We start from the raw sequence: 26,617 nt of genomic DNA, 5'->3' as shown, positions 1-26,617 counted from the left end.
GGGCTCCTTTCTCCACCAGACAAACGTGTATCAAGAGCCGTCTTATTTATCCAGCTTTGTTTTACCAGCTTGGATTCTTTTTTTTTTTTCGTTTGTCCATAAAGTCTGTTTGTGTAGGTTGAGCAGAAAAAGAGGAGCTAGAAAGTCCAGAGAAAGCAGGTAACCTGTGGGAGGAAGACAAAGACGCGCCCCCAACGGACCCCTGGCTGCAGTCTCCACGGGAAATACTTAGTCCGTGGATGTACGGCCTCACACACACACCAACGAGCCACAGGCAAATTCCCAGATCCACAAACAACAATCACGTCATCTTCATACTCCTTTTCTTTTCTTTACTCCTCGTGGCACATACTTTTTTCCGCTTCTTCGTATGTGGCGTAATACTATCGGCATTGTTAGTTCGAGTGCATCGTGAATTTTTCTTTGAAATAGGTAGGTCTTCCTGAAAGTAAAACACTGTAACACATCTACAGAAATGCATGATGTGAAATGGAAAAACAGTATGAATGTACGGCATAGCAACTGTGGAATCCAGTTTTTCAAATGCAAGTATCATCCCACGCACGGTCCTGATTAGGGTCCTGAACATGGTTCCCTGTGGGCGGGTAGGGAACCCCATATAAGGTGGTGTTTTCTGGAACCCACCAAACAGGAAGTGTCAAGCTATCTGTTGACATTACACTGGTTTTGTTCTGAGTGGTGCCTTGATGAGATTCCATAGAGAAACCAAAAAATGATTCCCCTAAATGTTGCTACACAAACACGCCTTGGCTCTGTCCTTTGGCCCAGCAGGAGACCGCAGTTCACGAGTAGGATCTCCTGGATAGACGTTGCTGGAGCACCTCCTGAGCAGGTGTCAGGTACTAGTGTATCCCTGGCAACCAACTGAGAGACACCGAGAGGTTCTGCAGAGCTCATGCGAGTTCTCAACACGGGCTTCAGTTCGGAGCGGCAGCAATCGGCCTGGCAGGGACAGTGACCGAGGAGCGCCTTCCTCATCTATGCCAACTTCAACGATGATAGACAGATTTAACAAACAGATCAAGGAGGAATACATAACAAGAAGGTTTAAATGTTACAGTGGATGGCATTAAAAAACAGCTTAATGATCACACAGAAACACACATTAAAGTAGAGAAAACTATGTATATTTATTTACAAATAAAACATGGCAGGTATTTGATGCATAGAAAGATACAAAAATATGCAGTGACACAATACTTGTTTTCCTATAAAACATTGCAGTAGCATATATTCTTTATAAACGATTGAGGCGACGACATTGGGATTTTAGAAGTTATAGAATTTTCTGGAACTAGTTTTATTTCTTAGAGAAAAGCAAGGGCTGGAAGGGAAAACCACAAGAAACTGATTGCAACCTAGGGGTTGGATAACAACCGAACAACGAAACTCTCCTGAGCCGAAGAAAATATTTTCACTGAAAGCCAGGATGTTAAAATATGAAAAAAGATTTATGTATTACAGTGCTAGCCATCATACCTTTCTTTTTCCCATTAAATTTAATTTTTTACTTTATTTCAGTTTTATGCCCTCATACACAGTTATGTGACTAATTAGCATATTGTGTAGAATTTTTTTAAGAAAAAATTGTTTCATTCACAGAGGCGAACACTCTTGAAAAGAAGAAAATACTTTTCTTTTTTGAGTTCTGTGTGATAAAAGTTTCCAAGAAAGCAAGTGTCATCTTCTGCATGGGCCATATATCTAAAGACAAAAAAAAACAGTAAAACATACATTGTAATTATTTCCAAAACCATATGTTATAACATTAAAACATATGAATTGAAAACATTTTTTTGTGTTGCAAAGATTTTCAAGTGCAGTACCTGTACCTGTAACATCATCTTGTAACAACCACACCAAGATCACATTTATTCCCACAATACATGGTACCGTTGTTCTAAAAACAAGGGTTGCCGTTTGTCGAATGTGTGTTAAACGTAGCACGTGTGCAGCCATGTGTGTATGCTGATGCTCCGCTGTATACTATGTGTGCATGTGCAACGACCAGGTGGCAGACCAGAGGAAAGACCCACCTGTATTGGTCCACCTCGACATCACATTAATTGCTGTTTTCTAAGGGCACAAAAATAGATGACGCGGTGATCAACAAAGGAATGATTTTGAAAGCGCACAAGAGCAGAAGCAGACACCATATGTCACTGACAGTAACTGTATTGACTTGTATATTTTAAATCATAGTGAGGAGGGGGAAGCGGTAGGGATGTGAGAAATAAAAACAATTTAAATGGATGCTTTGTGTGGCTGTCGGTGGATGAAGGAGTGACGGATTCTTACTTGACAAATTTGTGTCGACACTTCTTCGGAAGTCCTGAAAGTCAAATTTTCAGATCACGTCAGAAAGAAAATATCCCACAATCATATTTCTTGCTTGATTTTTCGTTTCAGCATCTCCCAGTTTGACCACCTCACACAGATTGCGTTAAAGTACAACCACAGGACAACTACTGGAGAGTTGCTGGAAAGCACAACATTCGGTCATACTTTTATCGTACATCTACACGTTAAAATTCATCTTTGATGCTCTCACCATGGTATGAAATTATTTACATTCATTCCTTTAGCAGCTACTTTTCTCAAAGATGATGTACAACTCAACGCACTAAGACAACTGCATAGTGTAAAAACACACTCATGTTCAGCTCTTTTAAAAACCATTTATGATTACGGTTAGCGCAGCCTTTACGCTCTATGTCAAAAATAAATGTTATTTTTGATGATTACCCATCAAATCAATAATTCAAAAAAATCACTTACGGCTGAAGTAATAAAGTGTGCCGATCAAAACTACAGCCAAACCGAGGAGCACTCCAACCAAAGGCCACAGAATTTCGGGATGACAAGCTGTGGAATCACACACATTACACACTCAGAGAAACACATGGCATTTTAAAGACAACAGGTGGACAAAATGCAACCTGATGGTTTCTTTATTGAAAGTAAAATATTGGCAAATATAAGCATGACCAGTATAAATATCAGTACAGCTTTATAATACCTGCAATCACAGCTACATGTATTTTATTTCAAATGATTTGGATACCAATAGGTGAGGGTGACATGTATTTTTATTTACTGTGAGCGATTTCTCGCAAGGTTGTCCTGATGTGTGGTTACTATGGAGTGGTCAATGGGCCTTTCTGGTCACCTACCTCGCAGTGGTTCCTTTCGTACGTTTCGTACATGTTTCCGACAATTGCACGGTGTCGGTTTCGTCGGTCTCTTGGTGGGGGGTGGACTAGTTGGTGGTGATTCTGGATGAATATTGGACATAAGAGATAATCAATGGATCCATCGGTGGATCCGTCAACAGACTCTCTATTTGTGGGATCTGAGATGGCAAAAAAGGAATATGGCAGATGGAATGCACCAACAATGTTTTATTACCCAATATGGAAACCCAAACCAAAGAAGAAATGAACACTAAACTGAAGGGAGTCCCTTACTGTTGGGTTTGATTTATTTACTCAAATAGAATCAATATAGAAGATTTCGGTATGCACTCCTGTTTATTAACATATTTAAGGGGATTAAGCAAAAAAAGCATTATGAATATAAAGATACGCATAAATACAATTGTACATATCGCGGAAGTTTAAAATTAAGAAACCTATTCAAATGTTTACGTTTACACACACGATGGCTAAAGCTGCTTGTCCCAAGCTGGATCGTGGCAAGGCAGAACCTAATCCGGCAACACAGGGTGCAGGGCTGGAGGGGGAGGGGACACACCCAGGACGGGACGCCAGTCCATCACAAGGCACCCCAAGCGGGGCTCGAACTCCAGATCTGCCAGAGAGCAGGACCTGACGAAGCCCACTGCGCCACTGTGCCCCCCTCATTTATGTTTAGTAGAAGTTTATTAGTATTTAGTAGGCAATAAGTAATAGGAATATAAGAGTTTAGTTCTTTCAGAAAGCAAAAATGTTGACTTTGTGACCCACCTCCTGGTCTCAACTCAATCCCAGCGCCCCCAGGTTCTATGCCACCTGGGTACTGGATGAAGCAAAAGTACCGCCCGGCATTATTCTCCTGGACAGAAACAATACTCAGCGTGTAGATTGTGGTCGATCCCTCCCTTTTGCTACTCTTGAAATTGCTTTTCAGGGCGTCGTTGGCGTACTCAACCCGCTCTGCGTTGTTGTAGTACAGGAGAAACTGCAGCTTGTTTCCGGTGCCTTGACCCATCCAGCACCAGAACACAGCCTGACAGGCCTTATTCTTGCACTTGCAGTTGAGATTTTCTCTTTTGCCTCTTGCTGGGTATTGGATCTCCAATGCGTGCCACACAGGGACGGTCACTACAATGGATAAGAGGGGAACATGCAGTGGGAAGGGGAAGGGGGTGTCTCGTAAAAGTGATTTTTAAGGTCTTTTCAGTGAATATAAATACAACCAACCAACCAACGTCAACGACCGCTTGTCCCAAACGGGGTTGCGGCAAACCGGAGCCTACCCGACAACACAGGGTGCAAGGCCGAGGGGACACACCCTGGACGGGACGCCAGTCTGTCGCAAGGCACCCCAAGCAGGACTCAAACCCCAAACCCACCACACAGTGGGCACCGGTCAAACCCACTGCGCCACACACCACACCTCCCCAATATAAATACAGAACAATGCAATTTCATCTTATTCATTTATGCATCATCAACAGCTGCTTGTCGCAATGCAGGGCTGTGGCGGTTCAGAGCCTATCTCATAAACAAAGGACAAAAAGGAAGGGTACACCCTGGATGAGAGTCCTTCACAGAGAAAACCCATGTCCAAACCCATAGCCTAGGATCTGAGAGGTGCCAGGGCTACCTGCTGTGCCACTGTGCTGTCCAATTTGAGTTCGCTGCTAAATAAAGAAACATTACTGTCATTTTATTGTTGTTATTATTGAAATCTATCATTTAGAAAAGGATTTACTGTGGACTGTGTACCAAATAAATTTGCCAAAAGTGAAAAAAATTGCAACAGCAGACACAACTATATTTATTCATTTAGCTGATGCTTTTCTCCAAAGCAACTTACAATGTTACGGTTACAATTATTTACACAGCTGGGCAATTTTACTGGAGCAATTCAGGGTAAGTACCTTGCTCAAGGGTACTACAACCAGAAGTGAAGCTCAAACCCGTGACCTTGGGGTCCAAAGGCAGTTGTTCTAACTACTGTGCTACCAGCTGTCCGAACTAGTCTCTAATTTAACCCAAGACATTTTTTAGCGGTACTGAAGAGCTGCCAAAATGGCCGATAGAAATGTCGATTCGGTACAGCTATTGGAGGAGAGAATGTTTTAATGCAGACAGTAAATTTAAAATGAAGGTCAAATAAAATTCCTGAAAATGTTGTCTTGGATTTTTAAGGAGAAAAACCTCAATTTCTGGAGTTGGAAGTCTTAGATGGTGACCCTACGACTGGGCGAATGCCCTGTGTACTTTCCATCTGAATGTAGAGTCGGATGGAGGACCTGCACCTGCTGCCGAGCGAGATTGTTGAACCATCGTGAACAAGGGGAGGTGGAGATTGGACGGTGGTGGACGCAGTGTAAGTGGGAGCTGGAAGGACTGTGGGGCCTTTATAACTGTTCTACAACTGACTCCAGTACCTCTCTCCCGAAATTTCGTTTGCACAAAACTCCAAGTTGTCTAGCTAAAAGCAATTTTATCGATAATAAATAACAAACTACCTGAGGAATCCGTCATCCACCATCGACCTTATTCGTTCTTTCCATAAAAGACATTAAACGAATGCAATGTTTAACAAAGACGTTCACAATACGATATTATTTACCATGCAGCAGTTACGGCTGTCATGGATTGATAAGGTGTTTCCTATCGTCCTATTGGCCTTGTCGGACAACTTTTGTTCACGGTCATTAATCTTACTGTGTATATATGTGTAAAAAAAAGTGGAGTTTTGCATTAAAATACGAGCTGGAATATTTTTAAAAAGCTGCAAAGAACTCATAATTGTTAAAACTTATTATACTCTTCACAGTACAATGTAAAGGAAAACATAACATGAAATATTTTAAAGCCGTAGTTAGAAATAATCTGAGATAAGAAGTCTAGTGTCAGGAACAATGGTACTGTGCAAACGTGCATAACCTGAGAAAACAGCAGAAAGCAGAAAAATTTCTAACGATCAGCAGACTCACTATTTCAGGCCTTCGAGATAAAAAAACAAAACAAACAGCAGGAATGTGCCATTGATACCCAAGATAAAGAACATACACACCCTAAACTTAGTGTGGGAAGTGACAGGATTATAACTGTTGGATCTGATTTATTGATTCATGAAAAAAAGTTGGTAGATTTTTGAGCATGTATGTATTTATCAATTTTTAAGAATTAACAAGGCAACGAGGGCACTATGAGACAGTAGTCCTGCCTAATTTGAATGGAACAGAATAACATAAGGATGAAAAAATTCAGATGTCTGATTTTAACGCTGACAATGACAATTTAGATTAAAATACTTTAATGCATTCCAATTCACATATTTGAATGTAATGTATAATAGACGTTATACGTTACACGTTAATCTTGAAATACAGAATGCATTGCAAAGCATTAAGCATTAAACTCATATTTTAAGTCAGTTCAGATACTCCATTTGAAAATTATTTGAATATAGAACTTATAGTGGCTTTTGATTTTTGGTAGTTAACTTGTCAGAAATGTTTTTAAAATACGGCAGCTGAGGACATTGACAGGTCACAGTAAATGACTGCCCTCAACAATTTAAAATGGATCAAAACATAAATACATTTTATGTCATAAATCTGAAAAGATATAGGCTACTTTTCAAATCAGTTCAACAATTAGCCATTTTGTCTGACAAAACGGCGGAACAAAGTCAAGCGCTGCATTAACCATGACCCTGGAATAGTAGATCTCGCAATTTCCTTTACCTTTCATGGCATTTCAGTTGCGTAAAAAACATTTTAAAAATTTTAATAAATACGTAATATGCGTCTATGTCAATTTTTTTTATTAAAATAACGTTTGAAAGGGACATGTGCAAAACGTCCCGTGCTAAAGGCCACGCTCTTCGAAAGAGAAAGCATGGAAAAAGACAGCCGAGGGCATCTTGATGACCCCCAGTGAACGAGATTGTTATGGGGCCTACCTGCTGTCCACACACAGACTGTCCATAGAGACAGCCGGGCCATGGTTCCGGTGTCTCGGTGGTGTCCGCAGCCCTGTCTCCGTCTACCGTCTCCGTCTCTGTCTGTCAGGGCCAGCTGAGGCAGGGGAAGCAGCTCTGCCTCTATAAATGTGCTCACTGTCATGTCCCCTCTCAGCCAATCACAGCTAAAGCTTCTGATCACAAGCGTAGACGAAAAAAAACGAAGGTCTAACAAAATGGAAAAATACCCCCGGTATTAAAACAAAATAAGCTGCACGTGTGCGTTAGTTGCAGGCTATCGTTGAAATACTTTGTAACATCGGTACATTTCCCTTGAAGGGACATGTAAAGATGGAAAGATGCTCGGGTTGCATAACAGGAGAAAGGCGTACTTGTAACCTGGGGACATTTATTATAGTCATGCGGCAGAGCTCCTCATGAATCATGAACATCATAGATCATGAATTAAAATAACAGTTCTGCCTGTTTATATAAAAGAGTGAGGGCTGTTGTTTGACTGGCACACGGTGGCACATCATGGGTGCACCTGTGGCAGTGGTTCTGTGGGCTCGCAGACCCCGGCTCCAGGTGCTCTTCATGGAGCTTGCAGACCGAAGCTGCAGGAGCAAAGGCTGAAGTGCTGCCAAAAAGTTCAACCTCGCAACACAACGACAATAATACACAACGGTACTTAATATGATATGTGCACCTCTGATTCATCTGTTAAACAGCAAACTTTAATCAAAGTGAATGAATTTCAGTTGCGGAACAGATTTAGTCAACGACTTTTATTCCATTTCCCTGAAAAGGTCAACAGTTCCAGTGCAAACTGTAATAGAAAATAAGTATATATATATATATATATATATATATATATATATAGTATATATATGTGTGTGTGTATATACATGTATATATATATAAATATAACAACATAAATAAACCACAGATTACTGTCGCTCTATCACCAAGAACAGAATCAGTATTAGTAGAGGTAACAGCAAGTACTCAAGGATGACAGCAAATATTAAAGGACAGATTAATAGTTAACTGATGAGGTATAAAGTGCATATCTCTTTTAATACAAGAACAAACTGAAATGTATAAAACAGACTTTAAAAACAGTCAACAGAAGCAGGAGACGACGCGTTGAGTCAGAAAACTTTCTTTCTTGTGATAGAAAAATATATTGCAATCATATGTTATTTTAAACATTATTATTATAATAACTTGATTGTAATAATAAAATAGCAAAATATAACACATGGTTTAGCTTATTTATTTAATTGTGAACTTTTTTCACGTTATATTTAACCTCGAAAAAGCATCACGTTTGATACGATGTTCATATGCTGGTTAAAGATAGTGATTTGATGACAAGTAAGTTATATTTAAAAAATCAATTTTTTTAAAGGATGTAATTTTTTTTTAACTTTTTCAGATTTTTATAATTTACACTTATAATTTAATTCATAATTTAAACTACAATAATTCAGATAGCAGTTCAATTGGAATAGTTGAGACGGAGGAAAAAGATGGTAAAAGACTTGATTTCCAAAAATGTGAGAAATTAGAGCTTTCAAGATTCAGTATAAGGGGGGTTTTTAATTCTGTTGCATTCGGACAAACAGCGTATGACGGAGAGGTTGGTCGTACCCTGTGCAAAGTACATATTGAAGTTTTTCAGCTGTCAGCGCAAGATCCAGGAATAAGTCAGAATTGAAATTTAAGGTCAGTGTACAGGTGTTCAGCACTGAAAATTGTGCAGGTGAAGCTGAGCTCAGTACACAAATGTTCAGGTGTGTTGGAGCTCATGTCACCCAACGCTCCGGGCAACGTGACGCCTCTGAGCGGGTCTGCGGGGGTCTCGGAAAGGGAGGATGCGGGCGGGCACACCACACCGTCAGGGGGTCTTGAACACGACTGCATGGTGTTGCAAAACAAGCCGCACAATTCTTTGAAAACAGGAGATAAAAAGTGGCTTCAGTCTCCATGAAAAACACAGCTCTATAATATGAGCTGAGGATGTCAGTTGTAAAGGTACAAACTCTTAAAAACAATACAATTATCGTAAATAGCTATAAGAATGTCTTGGACTGTAGGATAGGCGTGCAACTTCAGATTGACAGTTCTTTCAACGGGAGCCTGGTTAAACTAGCCAATAAATCTCATAAAATGAAATGTACAGTATCACACACACACCGTCTGAACCGCTTGTCCCATATGGGGTCGCGAGGAGCCGGAGCCTAATCCGGGGCGAAAGGCTGGAAGGGGAGGGGATACACCCAGGATGGGACGCCAGTCCATCCCAAGGCATCCCAAGCAGGACTCGAACCCCAGACCCACTGCACCCCCCATGTACAATATCATTGCATCCAAATTCTATGATATTTTTTCATTTTGCTGACACTTTTCTCCAAGCCAACTTACACTGTTAAGGTACTGACAATTATTTACCCATTTAAGTAACTGGGAAATTTAGGGTAAGGACCTTATTCAAGAATAATACAGCCCGTGGTAGGATTCGAACCTCTAACCTTTGGGTCCCAAGGCATCAGCTCTAATCACCACACTACCAGTCATCCCACAAGCACATGAATGTGTTTAAATTGTCGTGGTAAAATAAGAGCTTTAAGACAATTTTGGAGTGTAGCAGTTACAGCTGCTGCCTTTGACCCCACAAGGCTGCATGTTCAAATCCCATCTCCTGCTGTAGTACCCTTGAGCAAGGTACTTACCCTAAATTACTCCAGTAAAATTACCATAAGTACCTTAGCATGCAGCTTTGGAGAAAAGTGCTGAATGAATAAATGTCAATTTTCGTTTGGCAGTTTGACTGTAAACTGTGATCATTTTAAAATATTTTACACCGGTTTCGTGAATCACTCTTGATGGTTACTAAAACATTTCTTCTGAGCCCTGAACAAACATCTGTGCCAAAGATGGCTTGTAAACCACAGTTTGTACTGCGGATTGTATGCAAACGTGCATCATTCCACACTTTGTGCTGAATATGAATTATGAAATATGTAAAGAGCAAAACAGGGTGTTTGAAACGGTTATGAAGTGTAATATTCCAGAGCCTGATAGTGGTGCCAGGGCTCATTGGGCATAATCAATAACTTCCACTACCATCTCGTTGATGACAGAGCTGATCGCAGTCAAACTAAAAGTGCACCTGATGGATCTGTAAGCTCCTGAAAAACTGTTTTTGACTTCAGTCCCCCCCCACTCTACTCCCCACCACCCTGCAAAGTGGGCGGGGGGGGGTTGGCCTACATCCTTCTGACATCATGCATAACTCCTTAAGAAGCCATTGCAATACCATCACTATGAGAAGTTGCTTATAACCAGATACCTTCCAACTGCCTCCAGTAGAGCATGAAAATAATATTTACATTTACATGTATTCATTTAGCAGACGTTTCTCTCCAAAGCGATGTACATCATCTCATATAAAATACAATTTGTGCATTAAATTAGGAGAAAGAGACAGTAATATGAATACACACACAGTAATATTAATACAGACACCCCTCTACTTATGCAAATTCAACTTTCGTAAATCTGGATTTACTTTAAATTCCCGGCATACACGTTATTTACGGATAGAGCTTTTATTTTACACAATACATCTGAAATACCTTAAGTGCAAGTCGGCATAGCCAGACAAGGCAGGAAGCTGCATCTTCCCAGTTCCCATGTGTTTTGAACTGTGAACGCATCTCCTCTTGTTAGTGTAGTGCTTTTTTCCCGTATTTTGTACCCTTTTCATTATTCACAATGCCTGGTGGTAAATGTGCGCTTGAAGGAAAACAAGAACCGTCTCGCAAGTGTACAGCAATCAATTTGGAAATGAAATTGAAAATAATAAGGAAGTATGAAGGCAGACAAAGATTATCATCTATAGCATGGGAACCAGGTTTAGCCGTATCGACTATAAATGCGATATTGAAGGATGCTGGAATCTGACATATGTAACTTTTGACTTACGTAATGGGTTGAAGGACGGTATTTGCAGAAGTCAAGGGGCGTATTAATAGCCCTGCAGATACGGAAGATGTTGAACAAAAAGATTTGTATCATTAGAATTTGATTTTCTTTTTCATGTTCGTTCTCCCATTTATAAAGAACGTTTCCACATCTGTTAACATCTGGACATCTTGTTCGCATGGGAGGTCTAACGAGCCATTATTTTGGAACTTAATTTCTACCGACTCACCTGAATTGATTTTGCTGGCTTATTACTGTTACGCAACCATGGTTATGTAAGCCTGCGCATCACAAAGAACGTCTGACATGTTGACTCGTATTTCTAACATTACAAGGTCTTTTTAACAGGTCCAAACAAGATGAATAACACATATGTATTGGTTCCCAGTTTCCACTTTGAACTGCGTAACAGCACTAGTGAACATTTTGGTGTAGTGAATCCTGAAAAAAATCACTACCAAACACTCAAAATAAACAGTGCTAGTAGACTTCAAATCTGATGACAGCATTTAACACACTGTTGTAAAAGCATGTTACAGAGCGGTGTTTGAAAATGCATTTATGTATGGAATATTTCGTATCTTGCCATAAATTGTTGCATGATTTTCTGTAACAGGTATGTCGAAATACATCAGTCACAATATTTAGTGACGTTTATGCAGCAGTGAAAGAATGAGCCCATATGAAGACAGGAAGGGGGGGGGGGGGAAATTGTATTCTTGTACTCTTACACTGTCCCACCTACATCTTTCTCCAGGACCCTTAACTTCTAACTCTCTCCCAGGCGGTCGCTCGCATTACAGAAGACAAAAGTGTCTTACGCCACATGCATCTACCTTAGATGTTTTAGACTCCATTTTGCAAGACATGCATAATGGAACATGTGCGATGCTAAAAGTTTCCTAAAAGTTTACCAGACCTCTTGAGTAGCTCAAATGTAAAGTCCCAAAAAGAGTGAAGTCTACAAAGGACTTGCTGAAGACCACGTGAACACGGCCTTTTCAATGGATCCAAAATTTTTTATTTTATAGGGAGGATGTTCAGACAAGTTGTTGAAAATGTTAAATGCGATTCAAAACTTTGAAAATAATGGATCTAAAAGTGCCTTTGGCAGAATTCAGCATTTTAATGCACATTCACTCCGTTTGCTACTATGCAAAAACCAGTTATATCTAGAGCTTTCAAACAGTAAAGAACATCCCAGACACATAATACTTTGACTATATACACAGTAGGCAGACAATGTCAAGAATTAACACACAACATCCATCAGCAGTGTACATGAGCCACACTTTTAGAGCGTTTCTCAAATGCTCAATTCATTCAAGACCCTCATTTAAAAACTTGATATTAGACCAAAATTGAGAAATGTTCAGCAAAAAGAAGCCGTAAGACTTGACAACATAAAACGAGAACACATTTATTGCATAGTTTAATAGGAAATACAAGAAAGGGTTTCAGAACCAATTAAAATAAAAATTCAAACATTAACGAAAATGCAGAAGTATGCTTGAAATGCAAACAAAAAAAAAAAAAAATTGACGACTAATAAGGCTTTAAAATTTTGTCAGACTCCGATTAACAACTTCTTTAACAGATAAGTAGCATATTTTTCTGAAGCAAAGGAAGATTTCAAAACTACTTGAGCAGCAGTCTCCAAGGTGTGTGTATATACACACACACACACACACACGGAGCAAAATTTACTACAATTTTAAGGCTAGAGGTGATATTACGAGGAACCTTTCGCATGCATGCACACATTTTTAAAAAGAAAATAACCCATTCCCTTGAATGATGCAAGAAATAGCTTCCTTCTACCGCCTGAGTTCGTTCATTCAAAACGTTATCAGGCACAAATAACGTGCAGGCTTTTCCATCGCATGTGTAACACAAGTAAATTCCCTGAAGCAAAGAAACAGTTTGCATATAGAAAACTGGAATGTAGAGACCTACATCTTATCCCATTCAAACCCCAACACCCCCCGAACAGAAAGAACAGCAAGACATGTGTAGCTAGAGTTCAGTCAGAGTCTTCGTCATCAAGGTACTCCTCTGCGTTGCTGTGCGTTCGAGTGATGTCTGTTGAAAGGAGCACAAAAAGACAATCACACAGCAGTACTAAAGAGGATGTGGTTATAAAGTCATATTTACAGTAACACAATCAGCTACGGGTTACCTGTTATAGAGCAAAGTCCACCATACATTTCTGTAAGTGTTATAAAAGTTATACTTCTAGCTGTAAACTTCCTCCAGTGCTGTCAAGTGCACTTTGTCAATACGGTGCTGTCAAGCTCCCAGGAAGGGGGTTAGGGAAATGCAGTGCTGCTCTCTGGTGGTCGGAGGAACTTACTGCTTCCTAGTTTTCGTTTCAGTAGGGAGGCACACTGTGCGTTGGTGGCCATATCCAAGGCCAGCTTCTTTTCATTGTTCAGGACGTCTGTTCGGGCATCTGCAGGACAACAGTAGTGACTGAACATTCATAATTAGTACTTCAGCTTATGAGCTATTCTGGTATTTTCACTCTCAGTTCCTGACACAAAATGACAAAGTGAGAACGTCACCATTTCTTCCACACTTGCACTCTTTACAGTTCCACGTGTCTGTACCTCAAGTGAGTTTCATGTCAGTCCCTCAAAACAAAAAACAGCATTTAATATAATAAGCTTGACACCATCCACTCCCTACAAAAACTTAACATATTAACCCAAGTTATAAAACACTCCACTGATGTATGACAATAGTTCCTGTAATAAAAGTTTATAGTTTTATTCATTAGAAGTTTCAATAATGAAACATTCATACTGTTTTGAAATAAACATTGTAATTTTTTATCAACGCTTCATATCTAAGAAACAAATTCTATCACAGGAAAAATGAGGAGAAATTTTGCATCACATTTGAAAGAAATTTGCTTACTGATTAACTCCCACTGGAAATTTCTGGAAAGCTTGTTACCACACACAACCATGCCTTCATGTACAGGAAAGCAACAGTAAAAAAATACTGTTTAATCCTGTCTGATGTTGAGTATAAAAAAATAACCGCCTTTAAAGCAGAAGCAACAAACTGGCCTTTGCTTTTCATGTTTTGACATTTTAAAAAAAAAAAAAAAAAAAAAAAAAAAAAAAAAAAAAAAGTTATGTTGGGTCATTTACATAAGCTGAATTTTAAGGAAAAATGGCTGAGCTAAAACAGCCTTTGGTACTGACAATCCAGTGCTACAAAAAAATTTGAATGCAAAAAGGGTGAAACTTACCTCCCTGAGTCAGAAGCAGGGCTGCAAGAACACTAGAAATGTTTGCTACTCAAACTTATGGTATGCTTAAATTTTATGTGAAACAATGTACAAAATTTGTTTGCTCAACTAATACTCAAACAATGGAAAATTTTACAAAACTGGAAAAACTCAAAGTGCAGAAGTAGAGGAAAAATAAAAAAAGAAGCATTAGCTAAAGAAGAACATGAAGAAAGTGCAAAGTTTAAAAAACAGCACACAGTAAAGTAATATCCTGTGATGTAGCTTCATGTTGTATATTTGCTGCATTGTAACCAGTTCTAATAAAAATTTTCATTGCATTCAAATGCAGTGAAAAAGTTTTTTTTTTTTTTTTTTTTTTTTAAAAAAAAAAAAAAAAAAAAAGTCTCAGTTTCAGCACCATTTTTCCCCAACAAAATCCACGGGTTCCTGAGTAGTACCCTGATGTTGTGACACAGGGTTAATGTGGTTATCTTTGTCAGTGTGGACGCACTGCAGGCTCCAGTGACAGCACAGTCCACTGTGTGATACCTGGGCTTATCTCAGTTTTGTAGGAGGTACTTACTCTTGTTGAGCAACATCTCCACTATGTCGGCGTACCCTTTCCATGCTGCAGCATGCAGTGCCGTGTCTCCCAGTTTGTTCTGTGAGGGAATTGAGGAAGAATAAGGCGGCTGCTAAACTTACTCATCTCCAGGAGTAAGTTCTTTTATGTCTCAAAGAACAAGCCTTAGACATTGTAGCAGGGCATTCTGTTTACAGTAAATTACAAATATTTTTGATATTTTTACCAATACAACAGTATGTTCTGGGAGTAAAAACTGACTGACTCAAGTCTCTACTTCTCCCAGCATAAGGCAGCTGTAACCCCATCTTGCAGACACCTGCTCTCCAACATCCACAGAATCCACCAGTACCTCACACCACACTTTGGCTAACCCCTGGTCCAGTTTATGGTGATACAGTCGGGTGGTGTCAGCACAGTATCAAATTCAGGACTCTGGTTATTGCAAAAAAAAAAAAAAAAAAGTAATTTGAAGGGTCAGTAGCCTGATACCTATAGGTTCTACAGGTTCAGTCCCTTCACTGCAGTAAGAGCACTGTGCTCCTCCATCTCCGGCCACCTGCTTTTACCACTCAGAGGTCCAAAAGCAAAAGCCCGCTGGTTCTCAGTTCTTCACCCCAGTGTGGTGGAAAAACACTGACTGACTGCCTCAGAACTGCTGAATCCTTCCCAGCATTCAAGAAGAGTCTCAAAAGTAAGAATATAGGACCTCTTAGACTCATTTCTTACATCACAACTTTATAAAATTACATCCATTACTTGCGTATAAGTACTTGCTGCAGGCATGTAGCCTCTAAGTAATGTGGACAAGCAAAATGTTGGTTTTACACAAAAAAGGTATAATTATGACAACTGACAGTGTAGTGGTTAAAGCTGATGCCCTTGGATCCAAAGGTTGCCTGTCTGAATCTTTTCTGCTGCTGTAGTATCCTTGAGCAAGGTATTCATTCTAAATTGCTCTAGTAAAGTTACCCAGATGTATAAATGGGTAAGTAACTAAGTTACTAAACATTGTAAGTCGCTTTGCAGAAAAGTGTCAGCTAAATAAATAAATGTAAATGTGTGTTTGTATCTGAAGCTCTGTTGCTGAATGCACTTCTGTACACAAAACCATATGTCACTTTACAGAAAAGAAAAGAATCTGTCAAAGACTCACTGGCAGATATCTCTGGAGTAAAACCTTTCTTGAAGCACAACAGTGACACTGCTCAGCTAAAACAGCAGCAGCACACCAGCCTCACTTTGTCTTCTCTAAAGGGGGTTTTCAGGCCTTCCTGCGTCTTAATTTTCCCCATGGGAATCCCCTTACAACAATTTACATTAAGCAATTAAGCTCCAAAATAAAAATTCATCTAATCAAAACACTCAAGCTGTGCATGAATAACTGCAACAGGTAAAAGGTAGAAAACAAACAAGTGAATCATCCAAATTAGCACATCACAGTGCTATTGGTCCTACAGCCTTTGTTCTGAAATGTTCTGAAATGCAGAGTGGATACCGTGCAATAACTATTGTCACAAATATGATTAATTGTAATGGTTTGATCAGTATTGGTCTGCACTGTCTTTTTTTTTTGGATGTTCTTCAGATTTTAGGTGCAGCTTTGTGATTCTGGGAACACCTTTTGTGCCATAAAATAATTATGGTACTTTAATGCCATATAACAGTGTCCCTTCTAACAGGGTGAATTCACTGAATTAATTAGTTCTGTTAAGATGGGGGAAAACCTTCACTTTCTGTGTATGCATGAGACAAGATGGCTTGGACAAGTAAGACGTACCTGTTGATTTAGTTCAATATTAGCATGCCCCAGTAAAAGCTCAACGACATCTGCAAAAAAAACAAAAAATTCAAGACAAGTGTTAATAAAACTGAACCATAAAGAGCTAAAAATATAATTACAACCCTGTTTCATTCTCTACGGCATGGTTACACCACAGGAGAATAACAATGCATTAAGTTTATGTAACTCCATTAAATGTTAATTACATAATGGAGCAACACTGAAAAAGGCAAGATCTTTTGTTCTGTACAATAAAACTGAAAAGTAATCATTTTGAACTGAACACTGACACACAAAAGCTAGTTCTACATAGAGACATAGGTAAAGTATGAATTTTACCTTTGTGTCCACCATGGCAGGCCCAGTACAGGGCAGTATTTCCAGCCTTGTCCAGGCCATTGATTCCCACCTTATTGTCCAGACACTCACGGAGCCAGCTGAGATTTCCTAAAATTAACATTCTTTATTTTTTCATTACAATAACATTTACCTGTATACTGTGCAAGAGATGAAACGAAAGAAATGATGACATGAGTCTCCCACAATTGTCCCCTCACACAAAGTGCAGCCAAGAACCGTTCTTGTTAGTGCACTTCTGCTTACACTTACCTTTCGCACTGGAGAAAAGCATGTTGCTAAATTTATAAATGTGAATGTGAAATGTTAAAACTGCACATTTAACACTGTTTGTGAAGATTTTAATATTTCCCTTATAAAAGGGATTTTCTGGAGAAAATTAATTTGTTTTATCCTTTAACTTATTTAACAACTACGGATTATAGTTGATCATGAAGACCCCACCATATACGTTATTCTGTCTATATATGAATAACTGTCACATTCTGGGCATCCAAACTGTTTTTTTTAAATTAACAAATCAAAATGTTATGTTAAACACTTCGTTCAGGCATGGCTATGGGACACAGCACTTAAAAAGGTTCATACAACAGCTGCAACAAGAGTGACATGTATACGTTTTGTAAAACACTGATTATGATATAGATGTTTACAATAACTTTTCTAGATTATCCTGTCTCTGAGGACCTCAGAACTGCACCCTGATCTTATTAATACTAGGTTTTTCTCTTTAATGTAATGATACCACAGAGTTTAACATGGAACGGAAAGCGTGAATGCAGAAAGAACACAAAAAGACAGGGAATCAACACTAAGATGTAAATCAGTGTTTCCTACCTCGTTTTGCAGCTTCATGCAATGGATTATCTATTGATTCAGCCTGTTCAGCAACTGGAATTCAGAAAAAAGGCAAAAATTAAAAAACACATATTGGTAAATTTGTAGGCAATAAGAGTAATGTGCTGCCATCTAAAGTTTGAATACCGTTTTGAGATATTTAGATTTTTTTTAACGATGATATACAAAATTTCAGTCTGGTCATATAGTAAAGCAACATGAAGGCATTGGAAAATGGCCACTCTGATGCCTGTATGCAATACCTCTGATTGCTGTAATCTTGAATGTCCTGGATACTTTACCACAAATGATCAGTTGACTCAAATTCCTGAAGCAGCACAACTCCAGGAGAAATAGGAGTTGTTCTATTCAGGACTCTTTTGCGTTTTTACATAATTTTGTCCTGATAAACTTTAATTTATCAGAACACTTAAGGCAAAACAGACCTTCTGAAGAAATGACCATCTGAAACTCAACCTTTCTAGACCAACTATGGCATATAGCCACTGGGTAGCTGTGCCAGTGGACTGAATAAAGGTCTTTCTTTAGTGCGATAAGAAGAGAAGTTATAAACCTCATGAAGAAACGTCACTCTGACACATCTTCTCTTTTTCATTGCTTTATGGAACTTCACTGAATTCAAAAATAAATTTCTTTAAATAGAAAACTTGAAGAAGTTGAATATGAAAAAGATACAGAACAGCATAGTATAGGCAATTTTATCTGACTTTTTTCCAGATCTGATCTCATAATTAAAATCAAACAACATCTTGGACAGATACACCTGGTAAACATTTTTTCAATCCAACATTACACAGCGGAAATCATTTATAAAAGCACATCTGTCTGGCAGGTTGGCTACGTAGAAGCTTCACCCTACACCTTGTAAAAGCAATCTGTACTAATATGGCCTTTGTGCCATGATTACAACTGTCTACATTAAACTGCTCTTACCATAATTGCTGGGAATTAAGCCTGTCCTTCCCCTGCAGGTCCCCTTCCACCAGTTACTGTCACTCTGCAAAAGTTACACAGCAGATGACCACCACCAACCAAGCGTATGGCAGCATACAGTCCTGAGCAAACAAAATAAACAAGTACTACACAAAATCAAAGTAATATCCAGTGCACTTGTAGAAAAGGAACTTACAGCTCTGCCTATATGACCTAAAACAGAGTCATTTTTCATTATTGTACAATGCAGTGACAACTGTGTGCTGTAGCAAGACTCACTGTATCAGAGATGTACAAAATGTCTCCTTCTTCAAAGTAGAGTTCATCAGGCTACAATATAGCAAAAAGAGACAATAAGATTATAGAAAACATAAAATCTCTTTATGAAACACTGACATGCTGACTCATTATGTGAATTCTAGAGACAAAAAGACATAAGGTTCACAAAATTTTTCTTGCTTGTGTCAAGTAAAATTTGAGTTAAAAAATAAAATAGCTGTAATATGTACTGACTGAAAGTATGATCTATAATTGGGTGGCATGTGCAGAGTTCAGAGAGGCAAAGACAACTACAGAAAGACCTTCAAACCATGTCTACTTAGTACAAATATGGCTTGATGGGGTGTACAAATACAAATTTTAACATGATACAAGAGATCAATCTTATTACAAGCAGCGTGAGCATTTTATCGATTGGTAATTAGTACAGCATGTGTACCTATTGTTATAGGAGTTTTTGCCCTATCACAAATTTAAAAAAAGATTAAGGCTGTAATAAATCAAGAAAACACATCTTTATAAGAAAGCACAGCCCAATACTTACAGTTCTTGGGTCAAAGGTGAATAAAGCTCGATACACTTTGACCTGACCTAATGGGCAGAGAGGAAAACAAAAAACATTGTTCATAATTATACATTGGGGTCTCATGTTATTGAGAGATGTCCATCAAAAATACACATCTAAATCACACTTCATCACATCACATCTCTCAGATTGGAAACTGCTTTATTAGTTAAACTGCAGAACTGAAATTAAACAAGAACACTACAGATAACTGCTAAAGTATTGTTGAGCACTGGATCTGCAAACATTTGCCACCCTTCCCGCTACCAACAATTACTTAACTTGTATAACCATTAAGGCAAGGCCTCTGTAATGGTCAGATTTCAGCTATGGTGGTTAACACTCAAAAACAGCTCTAATCAACAGCTGGTAATGTAGATAACTTTGGACCTAAAGGTCGCAGGTTTGAATCTCACCTCTGGCTGTAGTACCCTTAAGCAAGGTACTTACTTACTAAATTGCTCCAGTAAAAAAATCACTCAGCTGTATAAATGGGTAAACAACTGTAGGTAGATGAACACTAAGATGCTCTGGAGAAAAGCGTCAGCTAAATGAATAAATGCAAAATGCACTGAGTATCAAAGCCTGGGGTGACAGATCTACACCCATGACAGATAAACACACACACACACAATGTCTACAACCGCTTGTCCCAAGTGGGGTCGCGGCAAGCTGGAGCCAAACCTGCCAACACAGGGCGCAAGGCTAGAGAGGGAGGGGACACATCCCGGACAGGACGCCAGTCAGCCGCAAGGCACCCCAAGCAGGACTCAAACCCCAGACCTGCCACACAGCTGGTCCTGGCTAAACCCACTGAGCCGCCACGCCCCCCGACAGATAAACAGTTGACACATTATGTCTAATACTCTTCTTCAGCTATGGGGGGGAAAAAAAAAAAAAAACAGGCAATGAGAGATGAGACAGACTGAGCATTGTATTAACATTAGTATAGACAGTTATTGCTTTGATCTTGAAGTTCCTCATTTTGACACAGAAGACGCAACCAAAGCCAACACCCAACATTTGGTCATTGTTAACCATTTGCTCATTTCAACACATTCTCTAGATAAACTCCAGCTTGCATAACAATGCATTCAGTATAGATAAGTACAAATGCTGAACTAGTCTATGACTTCAAAATGATGTGCAATCATGCCATCTTTACAGTCTTAACACATGTTTAATTGCAACAGGAGTCTCTGTTGAAAGAATATAAAGGACACGTGTACTGAAACAACTAGGTTCTCAATGCAGGTATATCTGTGACAGAGCAAAATGTCAGCAATTTTATTAGTTGGCATTTGATACCTGAAAACATCGCAAGGATGATAACTTTTGCACACCAAGTTCATTTAGAGCTGTTAAACACTGTCAGAAGCTTATTCATTCTTTACATTTATATATTTAGCCGATGCTTTTCTCTAAAGGGACTTAGAATGTTAAAGGTACAATTATTACAGTTACACACATAATTATTTACCTATTTATACAGCTGGATCATTTAACTGGAGCAATTTAGGGCAAGTACCTTGCTCAAGGGCACTACAGCCGGAGGGGGGGATCAAACCTGCGACCTTTGTATCTAAAGGCGGTAACTCGAACCACTACACTCCAACCTGTCTTTCTGTGACATTCTGCAAACCTCCACAAAAATAAAACTGGTTTCGTTGGAAGAAAGTGGAGAAAGCACAGGGCCAGCATTAAGTCCCTCTGTAGCTCAACGAAAAGCGAGGCACTTCAAACATGTGTCCTGGGCACGTCACGGCGAGCACAGGCTTGCAAAGGCACAGTGAGCCAGGAAAAAAAAAGGGGGGGGGGGGGCAAGGGGATTCAAATAGACAACAACACATTATTTGCCTCTATTTATGCAAGGAACGACTTGAGACGCCATTGAGAAGCTGGAGATGTCACTGGTGACCAGTCTGCACACCCGGATGGAGTTCGAAGTGCTTCAGGGCTCCCTTCTACCCATACTAAATTTCCATTGGCAGAACGTACTTACTTGGAAAGTATAACAGATGCGGTATAAGCGGGTCCACACCTGGTTTCTTTACATATAACATAAAAGTTTTCGTCACAATATCACCTGTAACCTTCTCACTCATCCGCCACTGACTGTCTTGGACACCCGGCAGTCCTAACAGAATACGCGGCCATTTATCCCTGAGACTGCCTGTCGCCTGTATTATATTATTAGTACACCAAGACTAAGCAAAGGCAAGTGAGTTTTACGAGGATGAAAGTAGGGATGACGATGATTTAGATGACAGTAATAATAATAATAATAATAATAATAATAATAATAATAATAATAATAATAAAGCTCGCGAAAATGGGAGGAAGGCCGCTTTTTCAGGCAGCTCACCCCCCGTATCCGTAAATATTAGCCTACTGCCTAGGCGCTGCCTTCGTCAGAACTCCGTGGAGAGGAACGGGAAGTGAGACACTAAGCGGGTTTTAACGGCTAAATTGCAAAGGAAACACAGTACGACGCCGAGGAGTTTTACGTGGGAAGGGATGTAAAACTAACCGACACTTGGTGCTGGTGGTCTCAAGTCACACGGACGGTTCGTGCAGAACGCTTCGGAGACGCGTTGTCTCAGTGTGCAGCACAGCAGCTGCTCACGAACGAGCTGCTCAGTCTCGGCTGCTCGCGCCGCGCGACTCGTTCAGCTCTTACCGGGTTTCGCGGGTTTCGGAGGCGGTTTCGACATCTCGGCTGCTCCCGATGACGGCGTGAATCGCGGCAACGAAGAAAGGGCGAGCGCGCGAACGGCACGAGAACTCGTCTGTTCTGGCTGCGGCGGCGACGGACGAGGAAGTGGCGGAGGACAGTATGCGGAAAAGCCGCACCGCGCATGTCGCCCCGCGGCGGCAGGAAACGCGCGGGCCGCTCACGACGGAGAGCGCGGTCACCTCACACCCACTTCAGTGCTACAAAATGACAGGGGACCACTGAAACGTGCGTTCTGTCAGAATTATTTAAAGCACCTTTGGCAACACACCATGCCATGCACTGCGTTTTATGTGACGTATACTTAATTAATGTCAGCAAGGTTTTTTGATGAAAATGTGTCATAGAAATATGTCTGCATGCAGCACTGCCATGACGTATTCCTTCCCAAGTTGTTAGCATACATTTTTTTTTTTTTTTTAAAAGGACGTGTAACGTGAGCGTAACATTTGCTGTGGGTAACAACTTAAGTTCATGTCATGATGCGTCTTAATGAATTCGTCATTTCTTTGTAATGTTTCAGAATTCGGTGCGTTATTTACTTCTGAAATCGTAATTAGTCGCAATATTTCACACCTCTCCGACGGGAAAAATCAACGCAGTTAAAAAGCCGATGAGTTCACGGAAGGTCACGTGACTGTCTCAGCCCCCACCGGAGCGTTTGGCTATGCATTTAGTGAGGCTCTAATGTGCAAAATTATAATGCCTTTACGTAATAACGTTTGGGTTGTATTTTTTTTTCCTGCATCTTACCACTACGGAAAAAATATCTCATCACACCTCTTACCATTTCTCAGTCCAAAAGAAAATGAGAAAATTAATTATTGGCATCGGAGGGTGAGTACATGATGACATGATGATGTGAGGCTATAGTATTTTATTTGGTCCAAAAGTATTATGTGTGTTTGTGTTTTCAAAGCATGAAGCATTGAAATTTGAGATGCTGTACTTCCACTCGATTGTTTTTAAGTACATTGCTAATTAAAGATTTGATTTTGTTTCAGAATAACCAATGGCGGAAAAAGTACTCTTGCGAGGAGTCTCCATGAGCACATTGTCAACAGCTACATCATTGCCCAGGACACTTTCTTCAAGGTTTCTTTATTGACACTGTTCTCTTTTAACTGTTATTTCAATTACTTTTATTATAGGCAAAGGATAAAATGAGTTACGAGTGCTTTCTCAAAATATGCCAGTACAGGCAGGCAGTTTCCGGGTTACGAACGTCCAACATTCGTAAAACCCGTAGTTACGAACCACCCCCTGCAAGGCCTCTTATATTAAATATTCGAGTTACATGCAATGATTCGTAATAGCAAACAGGTGCTACTTTTGCGACGCACCTAAAAACATTGCGTTTCTACAGCGGTTTGTAGCGGTTTGTTGGCTGTATGGGCCAGAGGTAGGACAAAGATTCTTTTCAGTCAGACGATGTTGCTGTTAACAGTGTCTCGTGTGTTACTGTATTTGGCTTTAATTTTTTTTTTTTTGTTTTTACCCTCGTAATCATGGCACCAAAGCGTAAATGTGATGAAAGTGATGGTGATGCATCAAAGAAAAGGAAAATGATCACGGAAGTGGAAATAATAATGCGATCGGAAAAGGTGAAACACCAACGAACATTGGAAAAGCATTAGGCTACAGTCAGTCAACAATCGGGACAATTTTAAAGGACAAAGCGAAAAGAATGCAGCATGTAAAAGGCTGTGTCCTGATGTCTCTCTCGCTTATGAATACTGTAGTAATATTTATTATTACTGTATTATTATGTTAAAGATGTTTAGTGTACCTGGAAGTGTTTCTTTAATGTTTTTTATGCATAGAAAGGTACACTATATACTAAGACAAACATTTGACTAACTGACGTTAGATACGAACCGTACCTAACTGTTCCGACTGTTCCGTACAAATTCGACTTAAAGACAGTCTTAGGAACGGAACTCATTTGTAATCCGGGGACTGCCTGTATACTTTAAAATATGTAAATATTTCCTTCTCAGTCTGAACCACTCGGATTTTAGACCAGAATCACAGGTTGATTTCCCCACTAAATGGGCACTTTGCTTCATGTGTTCCACTAAGTATCCATTTTATGAATAAACTCTATTGTATTCACAGGGTTTTTTTATTATCTCAGGTAAAGGCATCTGATAAGCAGTTGGTAGTAATTAACCCATTTGTTTTTAAATTTAGGATGACTCATTGGTAGCAGTTGACAGTAGAGGATTTAAACAATATGATGGTAAGGGTAGCATTTTATAAGGTTCCCTTTTCTTTTTTTTGCTTCCTTGTTTACTTTTTTGTGCTTATGCTCCTAAACAAATTAAAAAAGTAAAACAAGGCATATACTTGTTTTTGCTATTCATAAAGTTAAGAGTAATACATTTTAATACATATATAGGTATAATACATAATGAAATGTATACTTTTAAAAAGGCAAAATCTTATTTACATCAGTTCTGAGTTTTATTTTAACTCCCAAACTGTCCCAAACGCATTATCAGGTTAATGTTTGTTGTCCTATAACTATCAGTGGGCATTCTGTAAAGAAGCTGAATGCTCATGTTGCTCTTTCACTGTAGTGCTTGATGCTCTCAACATGGATAAAATGATGAGTGAAGTCCAGACCTGGCAGAAGGACCCAGTGTCGTTTCTAGCTTCCCATGGACAGAGAACCCAGAGTTCAAGGGTGTCAGAGACCCCGGAAGACATGTATGTTCTCATCATAGAGGGTTTTCTCATCTACAATTACAGGTAATCGCGTGCATGGCAGTCAAGTCGTTTTATTAGCGGTGGTCTTGTATTCTCTCGTCTTTTCATATGCTGACATATCCATGTGTTTCATTTCCAGGCCCTTCAATGAAATAATTGATAAAAAATACTTTTTACACATTCCTTATGACATCTGCAAGGCGAGAAGGTGGTAAGGACACATTTGATTATAAAACATTATATTTGCTCATGTTTAAGTCATGTTGTAGTTTTTTCCAGGCATTTGTAATTAGAGTGCTCCGTTAATATTGTCTGGATCGATGTAGTGAGTGTGATTCCATTCATATGGTGTTATTTCATTAAGTTTTTCAGTCATACTATGAATGAAACATTTTCTGTCCATGTCTTTGCAGTGGGCGTCATGTAGTGGCACTGCAAACAATGAATTGTGTTCTGTGTCTGATTTATAGTAACCCTTGTGTGTTTGTTTAAACTTTAACCCACCTCTGTCTGAATGAGAGCTCACGGACGTATAATCCTCCTGATCCAAGTGGATACTTTGATGGACATGTATGGCCCATGTACCTGAAAAACCGAAAAGAAATGGAGGATACAGTCTCAGACCTTGGTGTGTTTTTAATGTTTCCCTAAATTGATCTGTTAAAATAATCTACAGTTATTTGGTGCTTTGGTATCAAAAGCAACATAATCTTGGCCTGTCAGTGTATAACCGATGACTGCACACTTACATGCTGCACACCTACCTATGGTAAAATCAGTATTACGTTGTAGGGTGCTTTTTGATGTGTCGTCTGTTAGATGGAGCTAGAAAGGCACAGGGTCATACTGGACATTCAAATCTAATGCCAGATAGACACTGACTAAATCGGCTTAATTATGACTCTTCATTTTTAGTGTTCTAAATACTTTCTCACATTGTAGTCTTTTTGGATGGAATCCAGACAAGAGACCAACTTTTCTCCATAGTATATGAAGATATTAAAATGGAAATGCAAAGGCTAACAGGTAGGACATTTTTATGTCATTTAAAGAAATTGTATCCAGTGTTTTGCTTCAGTGAAACTAAAAACTAAACCCTTTGTGTGAACTGTTGATGAAAAATACGTTGTAAAGTTTCTCAATTAAATTTTTTTTGTGTTTAAAAGCGACATCCTTTAATTTTACAGCTGATTTTTCTTTGATTTTCAGGAAATGACTGAAGGATTATGTGTGGACTTGTAAATAATTGCTTTTTTTTGCCCAAGTCACCTGCTGCGGCACTAGTTTATATAGCTAGTTAGTGCCTTAATATGATCAAACCTGAGAAGAAAATTTATACAGAATATTATTTAAATCCATAATTTTATCTGTGCTTTTTATTCCTAATTGTCAATATGTTAATAAAATTGAATAAA

General features: G+C 39.3%; 3 protein-coding genes across 5 annotated transcripts; 1 reads left to right on the top strand and 2 right to left on the bottom strand.

Moving 5' to 3' along the window:
- Positions 1-1,178: 1,178 nt before the first annotated feature.
- Positions 1,179-7,297, bottom strand: cd8b (cd8 beta). Its single transcript, XM_018760095.2, has 7 exons — positions 7,165-7,297; positions 3,987-4,343; positions 3,195-3,296; positions 2,800-2,886; positions 2,320-2,353; positions 2,058-2,097; positions 1,179-1,725 (listed from the first exon to the last, which is right to left on the bottom strand). Exons 1-6 carry the CDS (start codon positions 7,205-7,207, stop codon positions 2,079-2,081), a joined length of 642 nt encoding a protein of 213 aa, XP_018615611.1. The 5' UTR covers positions 7,208-7,297; the 3' UTR covers positions 1,179-1,725; positions 2,058-2,078.
- Positions 4,634-22,692, bottom strand: ostf1 (osteoclast stimulating factor 1). 2 transcript variants are annotated; one of them, XR_003798293.1, is made up of 11 exons: positions 22,437-22,692; positions 19,736-19,782; positions 19,192-19,242; positions 18,913-18,976; positions 17,959-18,012; positions 17,104-17,211; positions 16,762-16,811; positions 14,982-15,060; positions 13,511-13,609; positions 12,833-13,239; positions 4,634-4,638 (listed from the first exon to the last, which is right to left on the bottom strand). XR_003798293.1 is itself a non-coding variant. In XM_018760094.2 (10 exons), exons 1-10 carry the CDS (start codon positions 22,468-22,470, stop codon positions 13,181-13,183), a joined length of 645 nt encoding a protein of 214 aa, XP_018615610.1. In that variant the 5' UTR covers positions 22,471-22,692; the 3' UTR covers positions 12,701-13,180. The 2 variants fall into 2 exon arrangements, 1 of the variants encoding a protein (XP_018615610.1); XM_018760094.2 differs by lacking the exon at positions 4,634-4,638 and having other exon boundaries at positions 12,701-13,239.
- On the top strand, positions 22,646-26,538 carry nmrk1 (nicotinamide riboside kinase 1). Of its 2 annotated transcripts, XM_018760093.1 has the most exons (9): positions 22,646-22,718; positions 23,288-23,327; positions 23,495-23,585; positions 24,684-24,732; positions 25,073-25,244; positions 25,342-25,413; positions 25,724-25,830; positions 26,145-26,228; positions 26,412-26,538. In XM_018760093.1, the coding sequence occupies exons 2-9, from the start codon at positions 23,299-23,301 to the stop codon at positions 26,420-26,422; spliced, it is 615 nt and encodes a 204-aa protein (XP_018615609.1). In that variant the 5' UTR covers positions 22,646-22,718; positions 23,288-23,298; the 3' UTR covers positions 26,423-26,538. The 2 variants fall into 2 exon arrangements, with proteins under 2 accessions (XP_018615609.1, XP_018615608.1); XM_018760092.1 differs by lacking the exon at positions 26,412-26,538 and having other exon boundaries at positions 26,145-26,401.
- The last annotated feature ends 79 nt before the right edge of the window (positions 26,539-26,617 follow it).

Source organism: Scleropages formosus, chromosome 17, assembly GCF_900964775.1.
Source record: "Scleropages formosus chromosome 17, fSclFor1.1, whole genome shotgun sequence".
Classification (NCBI taxonomy): Eukaryota; Metazoa; Chordata; class Actinopteri; order Osteoglossiformes; family Osteoglossidae; genus Scleropages; species Scleropages formosus.
This window is presented reverse-complemented; position numbering and strand designations above follow the sequence as displayed.